The 18,569-nt window shown below is 34.1% G+C and overlaps 1 protein-coding gene across 1 annotated transcript; it reads left to right on the forward strand.

Moving 5' to 3' along the window:
- The first annotated feature begins 233 nt into the window (after positions 1-233).
- On the forward strand, positions 234-18,294 carry LOC132561756 (amiloride-sensitive sodium channel subunit alpha-like). Its single transcript, XM_060226457.1, has 12 exons — positions 234-420; positions 8,723-8,904; positions 10,092-10,306; positions 11,245-11,348; positions 13,997-14,160; positions 14,582-14,701; positions 15,161-15,311; positions 15,812-15,890; positions 16,318-16,375; positions 17,046-17,140; positions 17,584-17,659; positions 18,109-18,294. The coding sequence occupies exons 1-12, from the start codon at positions 234-236 to the stop codon at positions 18,292-18,294; spliced, it is 1,617 nt and encodes a 538-aa protein (XP_060082440.1).
- The last annotated feature ends 275 nt before the right edge of the window (positions 18,295-18,569 follow it).

Raw genomic sequence — 18,569 nt, forward strand, 5'->3', positions numbered from 1 at the left:
GTGACCTGATTTCAGAGGCCGATGATCAATTAGAGGTGTACACGGGTGATAGTCTCCATAACATGTATACACTAGCTAGTCATACAGACATAAATAAAAAAGACAATAATCAGGCAGTAAGGTCATACCTTCCACGCGGGTCCTTGGATTTTGGTAAAATCGAAATGTGATCCACAGGTGTTCGAGATATATTTTATCGGTGATTGTAATCAAGATAAAAAGGATCCATCACGATGACGAAGAAAAGGTGTCAATGTTGTTCTGGGCGATTTGCTTTGGATGTATCTGCCAAAGATTCTATGAAAGTGAAATTTAAACAATATGCCGATGGATGTTACATGCACGGGCCGTCCGCCATCGCTCGTTCAGTTAACATTGTTCGAATGACTGTCTGGATTTTGGTGCTCGCTACAGGATGGGGTAGGTACAAGAAAATGGTTGTTGAAAACAATAATGTATTTCCGATGTCCTCTTCATTTTTATTATTCAGCGACAAAAGTAAATTAAAAGATTTGAAGTTTTCAAGAACAAAAATTGCACGATCTTCTGAAATTTCCTCGACGCCAGTGTCTTCTAGGATCATACGCATTTAAATGTATCAGTTTCTGCGTTTAATGAAATAATATTTTTCTCTTTTTGGTTGATGTTTATCACTCGTTTTGGGTGGTGTTTATCGTTCTTTATGGTGAGGGTGTTTATCGTTCCTTTTGGTTGTTGTTTATCATTCTTTAAGGTTGGTATTTATCGTTCCTTTTGGTTGGTGTTTATCATTCTTTAAGGTTGGTATTTATCGTTCCTTTTGGTTGGTGTTTATCGTTCGTTATGGTTGGTATTTATCGTTTTTAAGGGTGGTGTTGATTGTTCTTTTTGGTTGGTGTTTATCGTTCGTTATGGTTGGTGTTTATCGTTCTTTTAGGTTGGTGTTTATCGTTCTTTTAGGTTGGTGTTTATCATTCTTTAAGGTTGGTGTTTATCATTCTTTAAGGTTGGTGTTTATCGTTCTTTAAGGTTGGTGTTTATCATTCTTTAAGGTTGGTGTTTATCGTTCTTTATGGTTGGTGTTTATCGTTCTTTAAGGTTGGTGTTTATCGTTCTTTTAGGTTGGTGTTTATCGTTCTTTTTGGTTGGTGTTTATCGTTCTTTTTGGTTGGTGTTTATCGTTCTTTTTGGTTGGTGTTTATCGTCCTTTTAGGTTGGTGTTTATCGTTCTTTTAGGTTGGTGTTTATCGTTCTTTTAGGTTGGTGTTTATCGTTCTTTTAGGTTGGTGTTTATCGTTCTTTTTGGTTGGTGTTTATCGTTCTTTTTGGTTGGTGTTTATCGTTCTTTTTGGTTGGTGTTTATCGTTCTTTTTGGTTGGTGTTTATCGTTCTTTTTGGTTGGTGTTTATCGTTCTTTTAGGTTGGTGTTAGTCGTTCTTTTTGGTTGGTGTTTATCGTACTTTAAGGTTGATATTTATCGTTCTTTAAGGTTGGTATTTATCGTTTTTTTTTTGGTTGGTATTTATCGTTGTTAGAAGTTGGTGTTTATCGTTCTTTAAGGTTGGTATTTATCGTTCTTTCGGTTGGTGTTTATTGTTAGTTATGATTGGTGTTTACCGTTCTTTATGGTTGATGTTTAACATTCTTTAAGGTTGGTATTTATCGTTCTTTCGGTTGGTGTTTATTGTTAGATATGATTGGTGTTTACCGTTCTTTATGATTGGTGTTTAACATTCTTTAAGGTTGGTATTTATCGTTCTTTAAGGTTGGTATTTATCGTTCTTTCGGTTGGTGTTTATTGTTAGTTATGATTGGTGTTTACCGTTCTTTATGGTTGATGTTTAACATTCTTTAAGGTTGGTATTTATCGTTCTTTCGGTTGGTGTTTATTGTTAGATATGATTGGTGTTTACCGTTCTTTATGATTGGTGTTTAACATTCTTTAAGGTTGGTATTTATCGTTCTTTAAGGTTGGTATTTATCGTTCTTTCGGTTGGTGTTTATTGTTAGTTATGATTGGTGTTTACCGTTCTTTATGGTTGATGTTTAACATTCTTTAAGGTTGGTATTTATCGTTCTTTCGGTTGGTGTTTATTGTTAGATATGATTGGTGTTTACCGTTCTTTATGATTGGTGTTTATCGTTCTTTAAGGTTGGTATTCATCGTTCGTTATGGTTGGTGTTTACCGTTCTTTATGGTTGGTGTTTATCGTACTTCCTGTTTGGTGTTTACCGTTCTTTATGGTTGGTGTTTATCGTACTTCCTGTTTGGTGTCTATCGTTCTTTTTGGTTGGTGTCTATCGTTCTTTTGGTTGGTGTCTATCGTTCTTTAAGGTTGGTGTTTATCGTTGTTTAAGGTTGGTGTTTATCGTTCCTTTTGATTGGTGTTGGTGTTGGTGTTTGCTTTGATTCAGGTGATGTTTTTTAAATTACCTGGATATCTGCTCCAGTTTTATCTTTGTTTGGTCGCTGCTACTTTTGGGTCAGATTTAACGGATTTTGAATTTTTGTCCACATCACACTTCACTGCTGTAATTAGGCAGTGTCTGATTATAAAGCGAGGGATAAATAAAGCGGACTTCGTGATAACAACGATGAAGTCTGAAGGAACTAGAGATACGTCAAAGTGTTCCTTATGAGAGAATTTATTAACGTGTCATGATAAATATAATGTTTAAAAGGATGAAATGATGAGATTGTTTAAGGTGACATCATGTACTTTTCATTTTTAAAGAAACCACACATTTCAGGTGATAATTGTTATTCAAGATAAGATGTCGACATGTTTAAGTGTTTGATACTAAAGGCACTTTTGGAAATCGTGCGCGGTGAATATGATTTGGGACAAACAAAATCAGCAGTTTGTATGTCACTCTGTGTTTGTCAAGTTCATTACCTTCTGGTGATAACGATTAAGCACATTGTAAGGGAATATTTCGATTATTTTCTGTGCAATAACAGACTGACAGGTCATACTTTGAACACAATAACACTCGTTTATTATTTTGTGTATGGAAAAAAGTGAAATTGTTGCTCCTGACTGCATGGCTAAGCATAAAAGGAAATTGTCTACTTTCTATACATTCAATGCTAAGTGGTTCAAAATCGACGCGGCATATTGTTTTATTGCATTTTATTGTTCTCTTGTCATATCCTGTTTCCACTAGCCGCATACATCAGCTATTGTTGTACATTACATGCATTTGAAATGGACATTTTCCTGGAGCAAAATGTATTCAATAATCGTTTTCTCCATCTCTAGCATTTTCATATAATACAATGTTACATGAGCATTTGCAAATTGCATGTCGAAGTAATGAACTATTGTTCAATATATGTGTAAATTGGACAGGTTTACCTCGAGCAGTTTTACATTTATCAACAGATATTGGTACCAGGTGTATTTCTTTTATTAACTCACCAGTATCCAGTAAATGACTTTGACGATAACCAGAATTGTAGTTTTAACTCACAGTCGATGAAATTTTAACATATATTGACAAAAGAAAGATTTACATGGAAAATCCCAGAAAAGATAAGATGTTCCGGAATGGTAAGCGTATTCTCCTTCATCGACCACACCAGCCATTTCATTAACAGCAATGACAATGAATTGTTATAACGCTTCGTTTCTGGATTATGCAAACAAAATCATCCCTTATATATATATATATATAATAAGTTATGTACTTAAATGTCTTATGCTGAACTTCCAGTCCCGTTTTCAGTTCATTTAAATTGCTATGTAGATCAAGCCAAAAATGGTTAAATAATGGTATAATGTATAATTATTGAGAAAAGAATGAGGAATAGTGGCGACGATAAATGCTTTGCATTTCAAAAAAGAATACTTTAGGTCAGTGCGAAAGTGGTAGTGTGCAGTATATATCGACGAGTTCTTTCTGAATACGTGAACATTATCCTGCCAAAGCAATAAACAAGCTCATAAAACATTTTTGACAAAAGGTGTGACAAATTTGTTTTTGTCTGGTTCCCCGTGAATTCGTTTTCTTTAATAAATAAGAAGGGTTATGAGTTACATGTACATGTCATGTGTAGTTTGTATCACCAGTACGTTTCTCATATGTCATAAAAGAAAAGGGAATTTAAAAGGACGAGCTATTCTAAAGGGGACACGGTACGATCTTTATTTGTAAAGAAAACAAATTCTAGCAACATACAAAATCAAAAAGTCAAAGCTTCTTTGTGTAAGTGTCTGGCCTTCAAAAATATTTGATTTTGAAAAAGGTCACTGTGAATACAATTGACGACGACATATCGTCAGCAGTTCTCATGTCACTTTGAGGTAGTTATGCTTGTTACCTTCTTGTTATAATAGCATTATCATTGTCTACGCGATGGCAGCTAAAGTCTACATGTATTGTTATTATTCAAACAAAGCCTGTCACACTTACAATGTTTAGTATGAAGGTCTACATTTTCTAGAGAGAATGAAGGTGTATATTTTCTAGAGAGTATGAAAGTCTACATTTTCTAGAGACTATGAAGTTCTACATTTTCTAGAGAGTATGAAGGTCTACATTTTCTAGAGACTATGAAGGTCTACATTTTCTAGAGAGTCTGAAGGTCTACATTTTCTAAAGAGTCTAAAGGTCTACATTTTCTAGAGAGTAGTTCCGTTTTTTTTTTAAAAATCATTTGCTAATTGCTTTCGTCGTTTTAGCATTTCTTCTTTTCTATGATGTCTCAATTAATGTGGTTTTAAGAGCTCCAAAAAAGGTGTAAATAGTATATTTTTTTTTGCGTGAACATACAATTTTCATTTCATTGTCTTCGCCTTTTGGTAATGATGATGGAAGTTAATTTAACTCTAATTGATTTACAGAAAAAGAACAAAGAAACATCAATAAGATACTACACATGTATATAATTAATGAATACGTCATTTCGTACTCCTTTCTACAAAGTCTAGATCTGTGAAAATGTTTCAGGGACGAGAGGCGATATAAGGTATTTTATGATCACCGATGTAAATCTATGCAAATATCAAGCATTGCCGTTTTTGAAAATAGAACTGGTTTGAATGCCTTATTTAGAAGAATGTCATTTGTTTGTTGATGTAAACTTTAGAAGGTTGGTGGATGTAAACATTTCAAGAATTAAGGATCTCGATAGAAAATTCGGACTGAATTTACTTGTGAACACAATTTATCATAGGACACATCACATGTGGATATAACACGGAAATATTAGATTGCTGTCTTCAAATAAAATGATTAGTTTACAAAGGAGTTAATATATTCACTCATAGGAAGAGAACATAATGATATTCCATATTCACAAAATCTTACCGTATTCTGATACCTTGACTTTGAGAGATAGTTTAAGTATTGCATAAACCGTATCAATATCCAATCTCAAACGAATCGGGTAATGTAATCAACATGTCCCGTTTGATCTGATGGTGAGAAATATGTACGCCTTCGTGTCTTCATATCACAACAGATTTCTTGAACGCGTCCATCGTATATATCCACCGGAATTGAAAATCAAGGACACAGCAGACTCTTTAACATCAGCCGGTTATCTGGATAATTTTCCAGCATGATCTATGATTAGCGTGATGGTTTCAATTTCCCTATATGTTACTTTCCATTTCAAGACAGCAACCCCCCTACATCGTCAACATATGTTGGTAAAATGTTGAAGTTAATTCGATATGCAAGAAACTGACAGACAAACTCATAGCACGTGACTTAGATTGATGAGGTTTGACGAAAGTTATGGCAAGTTCTGCAATCCTTATACCAATCACACTGAGAAATATTAATTTTGTTCGTGTGGTATGATGCTACTGGACACGTGTGATGCTCGTTAGTTAGTCTGTTAGTACTTATCTTTCATGACAGTTTTCGTCACTGACGGAGTTTACACTTCATGAACACATTTTTATTCTCGTTAGTCTGTTTAGGACGTCACCGTGTAAAGGACTTTTGTACATATTTTCCCTACTTTTGTTCAATTTTGACGTTGGATTGTGATTCAGTTTACATGCTGATAATTTCTTGTTGTTTCTATTGATTGCTAAACGAAGACTGATCTATTGCTACTGTTGGTAGTTTAACCTGGTTTTAAAACCTAAGATTTCATTTTTCTTGTTTCAAAGTTCACCTCCTTCTTCCGGATGTCTCATGCGGAGATTGGCTGTATCCTTCTTCGTCCTTATGTCATGCATGACAGCGGTATACATCATGCTAGAGTTTCCCGCTGAATTATAAATAGGGGAAACAAAAATAGGTTTAACTACATTTATCTTCGTTATCGTGTTGTCATTTTGGTACTATTTTATTTCCTTTTAATTGAAACTGTACTGTGCTGAAGACATGGCTATATTGTATTTCTGTTATGTGTGATTTATAAATGTAATTTCTAATATATGTAGCTTGAGCCTTCGTTATTTTAAAAATATACTTTATCTATTTTACAACAACTGTGAAACAAGCTTAAAACTTATATTAATCTCTCCTGTTGGCCCAGATGAAAGCAGGGTTCTCAATGTGGGAGCAAACCGGAGTCCCCGAGGAAAACCCCTTTGATCGGGCAGGTCCAACCTCTATTACAATTATTCTTTAAAGATACCCCGCATGTTGTTTTCAGTAGAGATTCCGTCCCATCAGTGAATACTCCGCTACAAAAGTAAACCTCATTTATAAATGTTAGCGCTTCAAGTACGTTGTATATCACTTTCTCAAACAAATCGATAATCTGACTATAGTGTAGATGTGTAGATGATGAATTAGTATTGATTCAATGAGTCTGTGCCGTTTTCTCATAGCTTTGTATATGTTTCAGTGCTTTAACCTAGGATTAATTTATGTTTATATATGGCTTTACAAACAATTATCAACCATTAAACTGTAGGGGAAACATTTACCTTCCATTAACTATAGCTTTGATATCGAATCACATAAATCTGTTTTATTTGACTGCCTTTGTCGCTTATTCGACTTTACTAATCTTTGTTACATATTTCAGTCACAAGTCGCAATAAAGACTCTTCTAATATAATCTAAAATATCGCAACAGACACCATAAGGAATATGAGATGAACGGTAACACAGTAATAGAATAAATAACTTGAGATCCATTTATCCATACACTTTAGCATGTGATAGTTACACGGAATAAATAAGCTCAGAATGACACTTTTAAGGTAATATTGTTTCAAAGGTTTTCGTGTTGAACGATTCGAGCGAAATCGTACACCGAATATTGTGACTACGCATGGAATCCTGTCGGTAATATTGCATTATTACAAGTGTATGATATCTATAATATTCCGTGGAATTTCAGACGTTTTTGATACAAATTTAATAGTGCCTGTTAGTCGGAAAGTATTCGGCTGCGTCCAATGGTTCAAGCCTTTCTGGGACAGTCTTAATCAGCCGAACAGTTTGCTCCACTTTTAATTCCCTAATGCACAATTTGTTTAAGTTGTAAATTACCAACTTCTGAACGAATGCTAAGGAATATAAACACAGTGAGGCAACTTTCCCTTATAGCAAGAGGAAATATAAGCATTGGACTGATCTTAGATGGCATTGCCGTGTATCATGGATGGTAACAGGAAGAAAATGCTAACATGGATTTTATCAAAAATGGCGGCAGTCATATTTCCCAGGAATACTTACTAAAACATATCCAATGATTAAATATTCAAAGACATTAGCCACATAATCACATGTACAGTGTTTTTATTGCACATCGAAGTTAAGGATTCTGTCATGTAATGACTGATATTGAGTTTACCTTTTAAGCAGATATTTTATTTCTAATTTCAAATGAAATCTATTATTTAAACAATTTCATGCACACATGTATAAAAGACTGACGTTTTGTAAATTATATAGAATTATAGATTCCTAGGTCTCCAGAAACATTTTGAGTAGTTTATAGGCAATGTTTCTATGTTTCGTATCACCCTTTTTATTTCGACGTCAGACTTATTGTAAAAAGCTAAAGATCGGACTTCACTGATCAAATGCGTTAAACAATTTTTTTCTTTTATTCTATCATTATTTATTATCGTGAACATTTAAAAAAGCCAACAGTAGCGTTCAGCGAAATAGCGAAACAGCGAAATAGCGAAACAGCGAAATACGTGGAAATAGATAAAATGAAGGAAGATCGTAAACTAATTTTGACCAATCAGGACACTGCATCATTTGTTTTTAAAATCACGGTGTTAGGAACATCGTATGTGTCAAATTATAACATGTGAGGTGTGACACGAATTAGCCATGATTGGACACAATTTGTCCAGGGACAGTTGAACTCTAGATTTTTGTTTTAAATATGAAAAACTGTGACAACCCAAAACGCGAATTCTCATCAATATATTCTGATATTCTGTGTAGTTAAATCGAAATTAGCTCGTGCGTTTTCGAGTTAGGGTATTTTTTCTATCACAGTGTTTATATGCATTTTTACGCTGGTTTGAATGCCCAATGAATACTTTTATGACCTTTTATCTTATCTATCTGGGTACGATTGCATAAGAATTAAAAAAAAAGATACAGGGCCATTTGTCCAATAATATGACTGCTCGAGATGTGATCCAGTCTCCTCCCACATTTTGACTAATTTGAACGCTTCTGTCCGAGTCAACAGATAAAGATTGATATAATCTGATACACTTAATAATTAACACTTTAATCGATATGTTACTTATTGTTGATGTGTGTAAACCTCAATGAACCTTGTAACATTTTGGAATTTCAGGAATGACGGTTTGGCAACTGACAGAATTGATAAAGAAATTCTACACATACCCTACTTCCACAAACCTTATTCTGAATTCAAACGGAAGCATGTTATTCCCAGCAGTGACTGTATGCAATGTCAACCCCGTCAGGCTAAGCCAACTCTCCTCGACCAGCACGAGCATATCAAACCTAATCGCTGTAAGTAACGAAGGGTATTTTTATTTTCAAATGTTGTTAGAACTGCAAAGAATCATTAATGAAAATCTTTCATAAATCTCTCGGGACTTCTATTACGGGCTCCACTACAGTAATTTGTTATTGATTTAAACATATTTTTATTGTCATCAAACAACCAGAATTAGGCACAAGTTATAACACCTTAGTGACGCCTTCTCCAGAAAACAGTACATAAATCAACATATTTACGATATGATAGACTTAAAGTTTAGTAATCAAAATAAATACATATCGCAACAGAAGATGAGAGATGAAAAACGGAAAAGAATCCAATAGAGAAAGATTAACAGGGCCAGGGAAGAAGCAAAGATGAGAATATGATTATGAACAACCTATAAGCATATATTTTTTTTATCTGCCATTGACCTTAAAACCGATTAGTGTTTTTAATAAAAGTTTGAACTGACAGAAAGATGCTTCCATTTTGTTCATCAAACAGTTTTTTTTTCTTATTATCAATGTAGCCAGATGGCTACATAGAAGTGGTGTTCCGTCAAATTATAACAAATTATAGCAGAAACAAATCAGCTATTGGTTTTATTTGAATCGCAAATTTACCGTTGATCTATAATTGACAGACCTAACGTGTATCTTTATTTTATAAGATTTATGCTGATGTGACAAGACAGTAAACACTAAGTATAGGTGAAGTAGGACTACAAACTGACTATGATGATTTCCTTACATTAAATTACACAATATGCATTTGTATGAGTATCTGTTTCTATATACGTATTGTCTGGGTACCTTTTTTCTATATAAAGTTAGTATGTATTGATTTAAGAATTGTATTGGTCCGCAATAATTTAGCTAACATCAGCGTAGATTCATGATTCAAGATACATAAGTTAGGTGGGGGTGATCAACGGTCATTTTGACAGGATGTTAAATAGACGACAGATTTTGAGTTTGGCCTGGGAGCGCTGTGAAAAGGAACACCATCTCTCACAACTATGACAGCCTCTACTTGTACCTAATAAAGCTATATGAAAGAGGAGAAAACGCCTTTGCTTATATTCAATCGGACCCCATCATTTTGGCTAATTTGATTAAAAACTAAGAAAGTATGGCTTAAGCAACCTATGATATATTTGATTTTAACGAACATCACAACTCAAGACACTGTTATACATCTATTTCTATTTTAGGCCGCTGGCACGACGTCAGCTCCACGAGTATGGGCCTGGGACAATTTCGACGATAACAATTCGTATTACGATTCGTATGATCCTGGGACAGCCGTTGGCTTCGATTTCGCGTTAGAATATGCCATTCTTGACGACTCTACCAAGACGTCTTCAGGCCACCAACTAGAGGACATGTTGGTATCGTGTAGCTTTAAAGGAAAGTCGTGTTCTCCTTCGTAAGTGTATTATCGTTCTCATGAGACACGATTTCACTGGAAAAGCATGTCAGCAACCAAAACAATTATACAATATTGGTGGATTTTATTTTACACAATCATTCAAATATTCCTATTTTAGATACGTGAAATTACTGTATTGGATTCATGTGAATGTGCTTTTGTAAATTCCTCAGTTTGTTGCTAGACGTGGAAACATGATATCGACGAATGCTATATAAGTGAGCATTTTGAACTGTGCATTCTATTGCTATAATTGACATCATGTTTCGAAATCCATGTTTCACAATCATATCAAACTTTGTAAATATCATGTTTAAAACAATATTGTTTTCTCTGACAGCTACTTCTCATTGTATGTTAAAAGCTGTGATCAATTCATATTTCATTTAGTTTTTGTAAATTATTTAAGTTCTGTTCCCCAAATCATGCTACAATTTCTGATTCTATTAACTTCCACGTTGATAAAATCATCTATTGCATAATTTTTCCGCAATCACACAGTACAATACTTAAGGTATCTATATAGTGGTTAGTGCCACTGCCATGAATCCGCATGTGTATATAATGCACTTTTAAAATATGAAAGAAATCGACTATCGTGTACGTTCACTTTTTCAAATGACAGTAAAACACCGTTCTTTGAATAACGGCTGGATTCTTTATCCAACATTTCTGAAGGACATTGAAAAGTCTCTCACGTATTTTCTTTTTTAATTTTTGCAACATTCCTGGTCGTAATTGACAATTATATTTTCATTTCTATGAGTGTAAAATAACTCAATAGATTATTTCCATATCAGTATTCGAGATAATGATTAGAAAATTATATTATTTGTTAATCATTTATATTATCATTAATAGAAATTTATGTCTCTATTTTGATAGTCCTTATTCCATGTGATTTTCATTATGTTTTTCTCATTCGTTCCTTTTAGGAATTTCTCTCACTTTCTACATTACAAGTATGGGAATTGTTACACGTTCAATTCTGGTTTCAATCAGAGTATCACGGAAACCGAGAAAACAGGACCTATATATGGTAGGTATCCAGACAAACGTAATAATGATAATATAAAGTATAGGTTTAAGTGTTTAAGTACTAAAAGACAATATACACAGTTGTAATAATTAATGTAGACGTTAACCGAGGAACAAACTAGTAACAAAGAGTTTAAAGAGATGCAGGTTAATATAAATTATGCGGAAATATTTTTGAGAGCGCAACATTACTCGGATTGATTAAACTTTACGCTCCGGATGTCGTCGATGAAGCAGAAGACACTTATTCTTCCGGAATACCTGGTCTTACTATTCTTGTTTTTTCGGAGGTTCCCGTGTAAATATTTCTTTTGTTCACATTTTGCCTTAGTTTTATAGAATTTGAGTTTGAAATATTGTTATGTTGACATGTTGATATTTTCAGTTTTTCGGTACTGATAATTTCCGCTAACTCAGGGGTTAAATTCGGTATTATAACCTATTATTCAACTTCATAAACTGCTCTTATTAACCAATGCCAACAAAGAGTTAAGTGTTTAGAGAAGCACCAGGGTTTCCATCTACAAATGGAACATACATTAAGGAAATATCACACTTATCACACAGCTTGATGTAAAGTTGTCCCCCTTGGTTTCGTTGTAACCGAGGTAAACGGCTGTAGAAGTGTTTGCGGTGTCCTTGATTTCCCGTTCAGGCAGGTATATAAAATGGACATAGTCAATGAATTATTTGATTATATCAAGTTCGTACGAGGACAAGCTCAAATCAGTCATGAGAAAGGTAAATTCAATTTCAGTAGGCATTATCATAGGGGATTGTGAAGTTTAGAAGTTTATCAAAGTGTCCATCCAACTCGATTTTGTTGTTACGATACGAAACTAGGAGTATTCACTTTATTACTCTTCACTTTTTAAATGTTTCCAATTTAGAAACACTGTGTATGTCAATTTGCTTACTCTATCATATAATTACATCGCCAGGCAGGATAAGGCACAAGGCAAATACTAAGCATATAATGAGCAAATACAAAACAGGAAACACCATTAATTAAAATCAGATTGAGTAGGATCAATACATTATTGTAGACGAATAATGTCCTCCAGCCTTTAACCTAATTGTCAATACGTAAATCTTCAGTGCACAATGAGGAAATTGTTATTTTCATGGTAAATACTGTTATATGATTGGTCAAAATTGAGTAAGATATCACAACTTGTGATTCTCAACGTTATTAATAATATATTATTGCGGAAATGTAATAAATTGCCTTCCAAAAAACAATAACTTCTTCTGAGCTTAAGAAATACAGCAATCGTTGATCAAATACTCTACAGTACATATATACTTCACAACCATATAATTGTGCTGCTAATATCATTCTTTGTAAAACACCCGCTCATAAGCAGAGAATGAAGGCGACCATTCAGTTCGGAAAAGGAAACGAGAGTGTATAAAATATATATACATTGACAAAATATAAAAAGTTCTTATACAAGAATATTTATTTCAGAAGAAGAAGGTCAATATTGGAGAAAACCTCTTTGAAATTCATACAGATAATTAATTCCACTTCTCAAGTGAACGTATCAGTAAAATGTAAACCTGATTTGATTTCGTTAAAACGGAACAACAAAGAAACTCTCGACATTATAGCAGAATGATAAAACAAACACAAATTCGACTAAAGCATGGCAAACTAAGAACAAAAGATATACACAGAGACTCATGAAAAAAAGAATAAGACCTGGTGTTCTGGAAGAGTAAGCGTCTTCTGCTTCATTGATGACAGCCGTCATGTAAATTTTGGTCATTTTAAGTAAGTAATGTCACGTTCACAAATGAGAACAAGGTTAATAACAACGAAACTAAGCTCAGCTAAAGATATCTGGACAACAGTCGATGCTATTTCTAACGGCTTGTTTCCGAAATCATAATTTCTGTAAAAAATATCAACAGCTTAGTCGTTGCACTGTGGACGTTCTCATTATATACCTGCCTGAAAGGATAAATTCTTCTGATTGAACAATGTTCCTCATGCGAGAAAAAAAATAAACAAAAACAAACTTAACAAGACGTGCCGGTGTTAATCTTATAACAGGCCTTTTTTCTGACATATTTAGCGCATGAAAAAGACTTTCAGTCAATTGAAAGACATACCGATATTTTTTAAGTGGCCGCGTTCATATCAACTGCAAAGTCTTAATGAAATCAGAAAGAAATAAACTGTGGTTATGTTGTTATTAAAAAGTGGAAATTGTTCAATGTCTTCAAACTTAAAGTGTCACGATTTTTAATCTATTCATGGTATTTCATAACTTCGGGATACATAAAAATACGTGTTTGTATAAAACGCCATGAAACGTCTTTAAATTTAAGAATATGATAGATAGGTATTTTATAATAAAACTATGTTTTACATTAATGACCTGAGCGACTATAGAGCAGCTGATCCGAATGGACTATTTTGTTTGTTTCACCACGGCTACTGTATCATGTGCCACAATACCGCAGTATTGGGATATACTGGCATTTCTAAAACAGTTAGATATAAATACGTATAATCGGTTAGATTGTTTTAATATAACAATAATAATAGTAATAAAGCACACACAATCATTAACGACATCAATCGTACACATGTCAGATATAACCAGAGTAGGTATGATTATTTGGATCTTTCTGTTACAGGTCTTACTCTGGAACTTTACTTGGAGCAGGACGAATACGTCGGAAGTCTGGCTTCGGATGCCGGGATAAGACTGACCGTACACAACCAGACGAGTATGCCATTTCCAGAGGAAAACGGTATAAACCTGGCTCCGGGATTTAAAACGGGGATAGCATTAAAACTTGTGAGTAGAGTAATATCACGGCGAAAAATACTCCTGTCAGTGTTTTCTGCATGAGTGTTCACTTTGTATTAGAAATTGTAAACAAATGTTACCCTTGTATAAGAACAGATAAAAATTGTGTTTTTTGAGCTCAGGTAATTGTTCTAACTTCTGTAAGTATGTAATTACAGACTCAGGTAATTGTTCTAACTTCTGTAAGTATGTAATTACAGGCTGAGGTAATTGTTCTAACTTCTGTAAGTATGTAATTAGAGACTCAGGTAATTGTTCTAACTTCTGTAAGTATGTAATTAGAGACTCAGGTAATTGTTCTAACTTCTGTAAGTATGTAATTACAGGCTGAGGTAATTGTTCTAACTTCTGTAAGTATGTAATACAGACTCAGGTAATTTTTCTAACTTGTGTAAGTTTGTAATTACAGACTGAGGTAATTCGTGCTAAACCTCCACACGGCGAGTGTAAAGACTACTCTGACACAGAAAATTTACTGTACAATGCTTGGGCCGAAGAAGGTCAGCTTAGCGTGAAATATACCTATGTGGTAAGATATATTTCTAACTCTTGCTGTGTCAAAATTAGATCATTTAGTTCACTTGTTATCTGAAGAAATACGTTTCCAATGGAATTTCCAGATTTCCAGCGATATTTTTTTTATCTTTTACAAACATACAGTATAAAAACGGATATATGTAACACGATATGCAAAAGACAGACAGATAACATATCTTTATATAGAGTGAGATACAGAAGAACCAAACAATAAATAAACCTGCACCAAACAGCTGATTCGTCCATCTAGGACTGGTCATATACGTTCAGGACATTACTTATGAAGCCTAGGAGGCCACTGAGAAAAATCCAAAGTGAACGAAAGAAATATCAAATTCTATATGGGAAGATGAAATAGCTTCATAATTAGAAAATTCTTACAAGAAGGCCAAGTCAATGTGTGAATTTTGAGCCGTTCGGTTATTCGAATCATATGTTTTTTCTATGATAGGCTTGCCAGAAAACTTGTTTCCAGAAGAGTCTTATCCAGTACTGTGGATGTTGTAGCCTGGATCTTCCCTGTAGTGGAATTGCTTTTAATGGCGTGCTGTCAGCGTACCCGAACGGGGTCGACTGGTGTCTGTACTCTAATTCAACACAGGGTAAACGTTTTGGTTACAGACAATAGGTCATGATGCAATTCCCATTAATGTTAAACAAACAATTATGTATTTGGAGTTTTATTGTTATTGGAATGTAAGTTAGGCTAGCCAGTCAAATAGTGTTTGCTTGATATGTCATTTGATTGAAACTTTATATGTCATAATGATAAGTTATTTGCTGCAGACATGGTAATCCATCAAATGGAAGAGCCAATCAGATATGTTCTATTGTAGATAAAGTGGTATTGCTATATCATTAAAGTATTATTGTATAAAACCGTTTCTACAATCATATCACTCCTTACTGTGTAGTAGCTCTGTCAGCTACACAGTAGCAGTATCTAATCAAATAAAAACATTTTAAACACAATATATATCATAATATAATAATGATATATTCTCAAAACTCGTCATCAAGAAGTGATATAGAAAAATATTTTCCTAATGTTAAGTTATTTTATGAAGCAATGCCATTAAACAGTTTCTATTTTGTTTTGCAGTTGAATGTGAAGATTACGTACTGGAAAAGTATGAAAAAAGCGAACTTCCCTGTTCCTCTGACTGTGTTCCACCTTGCGAGTATGTTATGTATTCTTGTTAAAACCAAGTATTGTTTCTTGAAGCTGAAAAAAGATATTTTTGTCCTCCACCGGAAAATGAATTAAGTTAGTTGTTTCCAAATGATATGCGATTACACCTTTTTAATAAAGAAAAAAGGTTAGATAAAAATTGATTTGAAAAAATGAAAAAATGAAAAAATGATTTGAAAAGAGCCGGAATTTGAAATAAAATGCAAAATAATATGTAATAGCTTTGCCTCATTCAGTTGAGCCTTGTCTAGATGAAGGGCGAGTGCGTTACTACTGTACTATCCTTACACCTGGCGTTTGAGATTACAAGATCAGAGTATTTAGTATCAAGTAATTGTTGATGGATTGTCAAGTCAGTAAATATATCTAATGTATATATAATATAGATATCATAATGTATATGTAATTTATCTCAGTGAGACGGAATTTACGTCGGAAGTATCCATGTCCGCGTGGCCATCCAACGAATACCTGGTAAGTGGAACGCGTGTGGGAAGTTTAGTAAGAAAGACAGGAGTAATTGAGGACATATATTGTTGGTTCACATCATAGCTGTCCATGGTTCACCTCATACCTGTCCATGGTTCACCTCATACCTGTCCATGGTTTACCTCATAGCTGTCCATGGTTCACCTCATACCTGTCCATGGTTTACCTCATACCTGTCAATGGTTCACCTCATACCTGTCCATGGTTCACCTCATACCTGTCCATGGTTTACCTCATACCTGTCCATAGTTCACCTCATACCGGTCCCCACTCAAACACCTTTTATATGGGAGAGAAAGTAATGCACATTTAATATCATGAGACATAGTAAACTGAAAAGCTGGTGGAGTTGTCTCCCATAATTTAAATTTGATAAGTTTGTCAACACAAAATTTATGTATGTATGTAATGTAAGGTATGTATGTATATTGATGGTGTATTATGTTTATGTCTGACCACCATGTTGTCTTGGGAGAAGACGTATATAGACTCTAGTCTGCTGTCTAATCCTATTGACTGCTTATGTCAATAAAACATTCTGAAATGAAATACTTGTCCCCACACTATGCACAAGTTATATAATAATGTTATTTTAATATATATGTCCGATGTTTGTAAATATGTCTTTCTTATCGATCACTTGTGTCGTTAACAGGATACTGCAATCAACGATTTTCGAAGTACGTCCACCTCTCTCTTCACGACAATTTCCGCCAATTCAGCTACCGCAGACAAGAGAGCTTTTATGGAGTAAGTTTAAGCGAAGTCTTCATTAAATATTAGTGGCCGATATACACAACATTGTTTCGTTTTCTAATTTCTTTTCTCCGGACACTTACAAAAACTCCGATCAAATAAAATAAAATCGCAATGAATAGAAAAACATCGTTTTAATTGGCGGATATTGAAAGCATTGTATCGACACTGTATACAGCATCTCAAGATTTTATCGTTTTTTTTTTTTCTTATTTTTGCATATTTTTAAAATCAGGTTTCCAATTATCATCCTACCCATAAATAACCAGTAACATGCAGTTTGTGCTGGCAGATTATATTTCATGACCACTACTGATATTCTCAGCCTGTCGGTAATGAATATGGGCCGTAAGGTTATAAATGACCTACTTAGTGTTCTTGTCATTTTATACATATTTCATTTTACTATTAATAACAATTTTGTTTTATCATTGCAGTCAAAACGGAGTTAAAGTAGATGTATATTACAGATATCTTAACTACGAAGTGATTCAGACAGAAGCATCGTATGAGGTACGCTATACATAAAAGGATGTTGTTGTCATCATTTACGGGTTATTGCTATATTGTACAATTTTCCTACTGTCATTGCGGGGTAGATGGATTCAATTTGCACTCGAATATTGCAATTTTGTCGATTTTAAAGGATGCCTGACACGTTTTAATGTCATATTTGCATACACGTGCTTAGAAGTTTCCTTTAACACATGGAACGGTGATTTAATTCGACTAGGTTAGATTTGGAAAGTAGCGTACACATTAAAAAGCGTGATGCGCCTTGATGGTTGACTTAACTCACCCTTACAAGACGATTTGGAAGACTAACATATCCTCCCATAATAAAATGAAAGAAAAATGTACTGTACTTGCTTATATTGAAAATATATGTGATCTTAAGTAATATACTACTTATCATATGGAACATTAATATATATATATATTATCCCTAATATGTTTTACAGGTAGCGAATCTCCTGTCGGACATCGGTGGTCAGCTCGGTCTGTGGATAGGACTCTCCATTGTGTCCTTGTTCGAAATTATAGAGATTATATCAGACCTTGTCGTTATTGGATTTTTACGGTTGTGTGGGAAAAAGAAAACTGAAGTAAAGTCAATTAAGGATGACAAATTAGAAGATGTTTCATGAGTTCTGTGATATGGTGTCATTGAATCGTATCACCATGACACCAGAGAACGTATGGTAACAAGAAACTCCATTAAACACCAAAATAGTGCTAAAACATCACAAATGTACCGAAACGACACGAAGATGAGTGAAGTGTTACAATTTGACTTGAGTTGTAACAAGCCGTTCTTAGTGGGAATAGGTGTCGTGCTAAATTCATGCTTAACCGCCATTTATTTTTTATTCATTACTTGTCGTTTTACAAAATGCTACAGTGTCTCACTTTTGATAAACGG

Source organism: Ylistrum balloti, unplaced genomic scaffold (genome assembly GCF_031769215.1).
Source record: "Ylistrum balloti isolate Yb309-2 unplaced genomic scaffold, AGI_CSIRO_Ybal_v1 Utg371274, whole genome shotgun sequence".
In the NCBI taxonomy this organism is placed as follows: domain Eukaryota; kingdom Metazoa; phylum Mollusca; class Bivalvia; order Pectinida; family Pectinidae; genus Ylistrum; species Ylistrum balloti.

What these genes read in the sequence shown, in the direction of transcription:
- LOC132561756 (XM_060226457.1), top strand. Translation starts at nt 234, where the DNA reads ATGACGAAGAAAAGGTGTCAATGTTGTTCTGGGCGATTTGCTTTGGAT. An exon ending in GGAAAGTCGTGTTCTCCTTC is followed by an intron (nt 10,307 to 11,244) that starts GTAAGTGTATTA and finishes CGTTCCTTTTAG; the next exon opens with GAATTTCTCTCACTTTCTAC. An exon ending in GGCCATCCAACGAATACCTG is followed by an intron (nt 16,376 to 17,045) that starts GTAAGTGGAACG and finishes TGTCGTTAACAG; the next exon opens with GATACTGCAATCAACGATTT.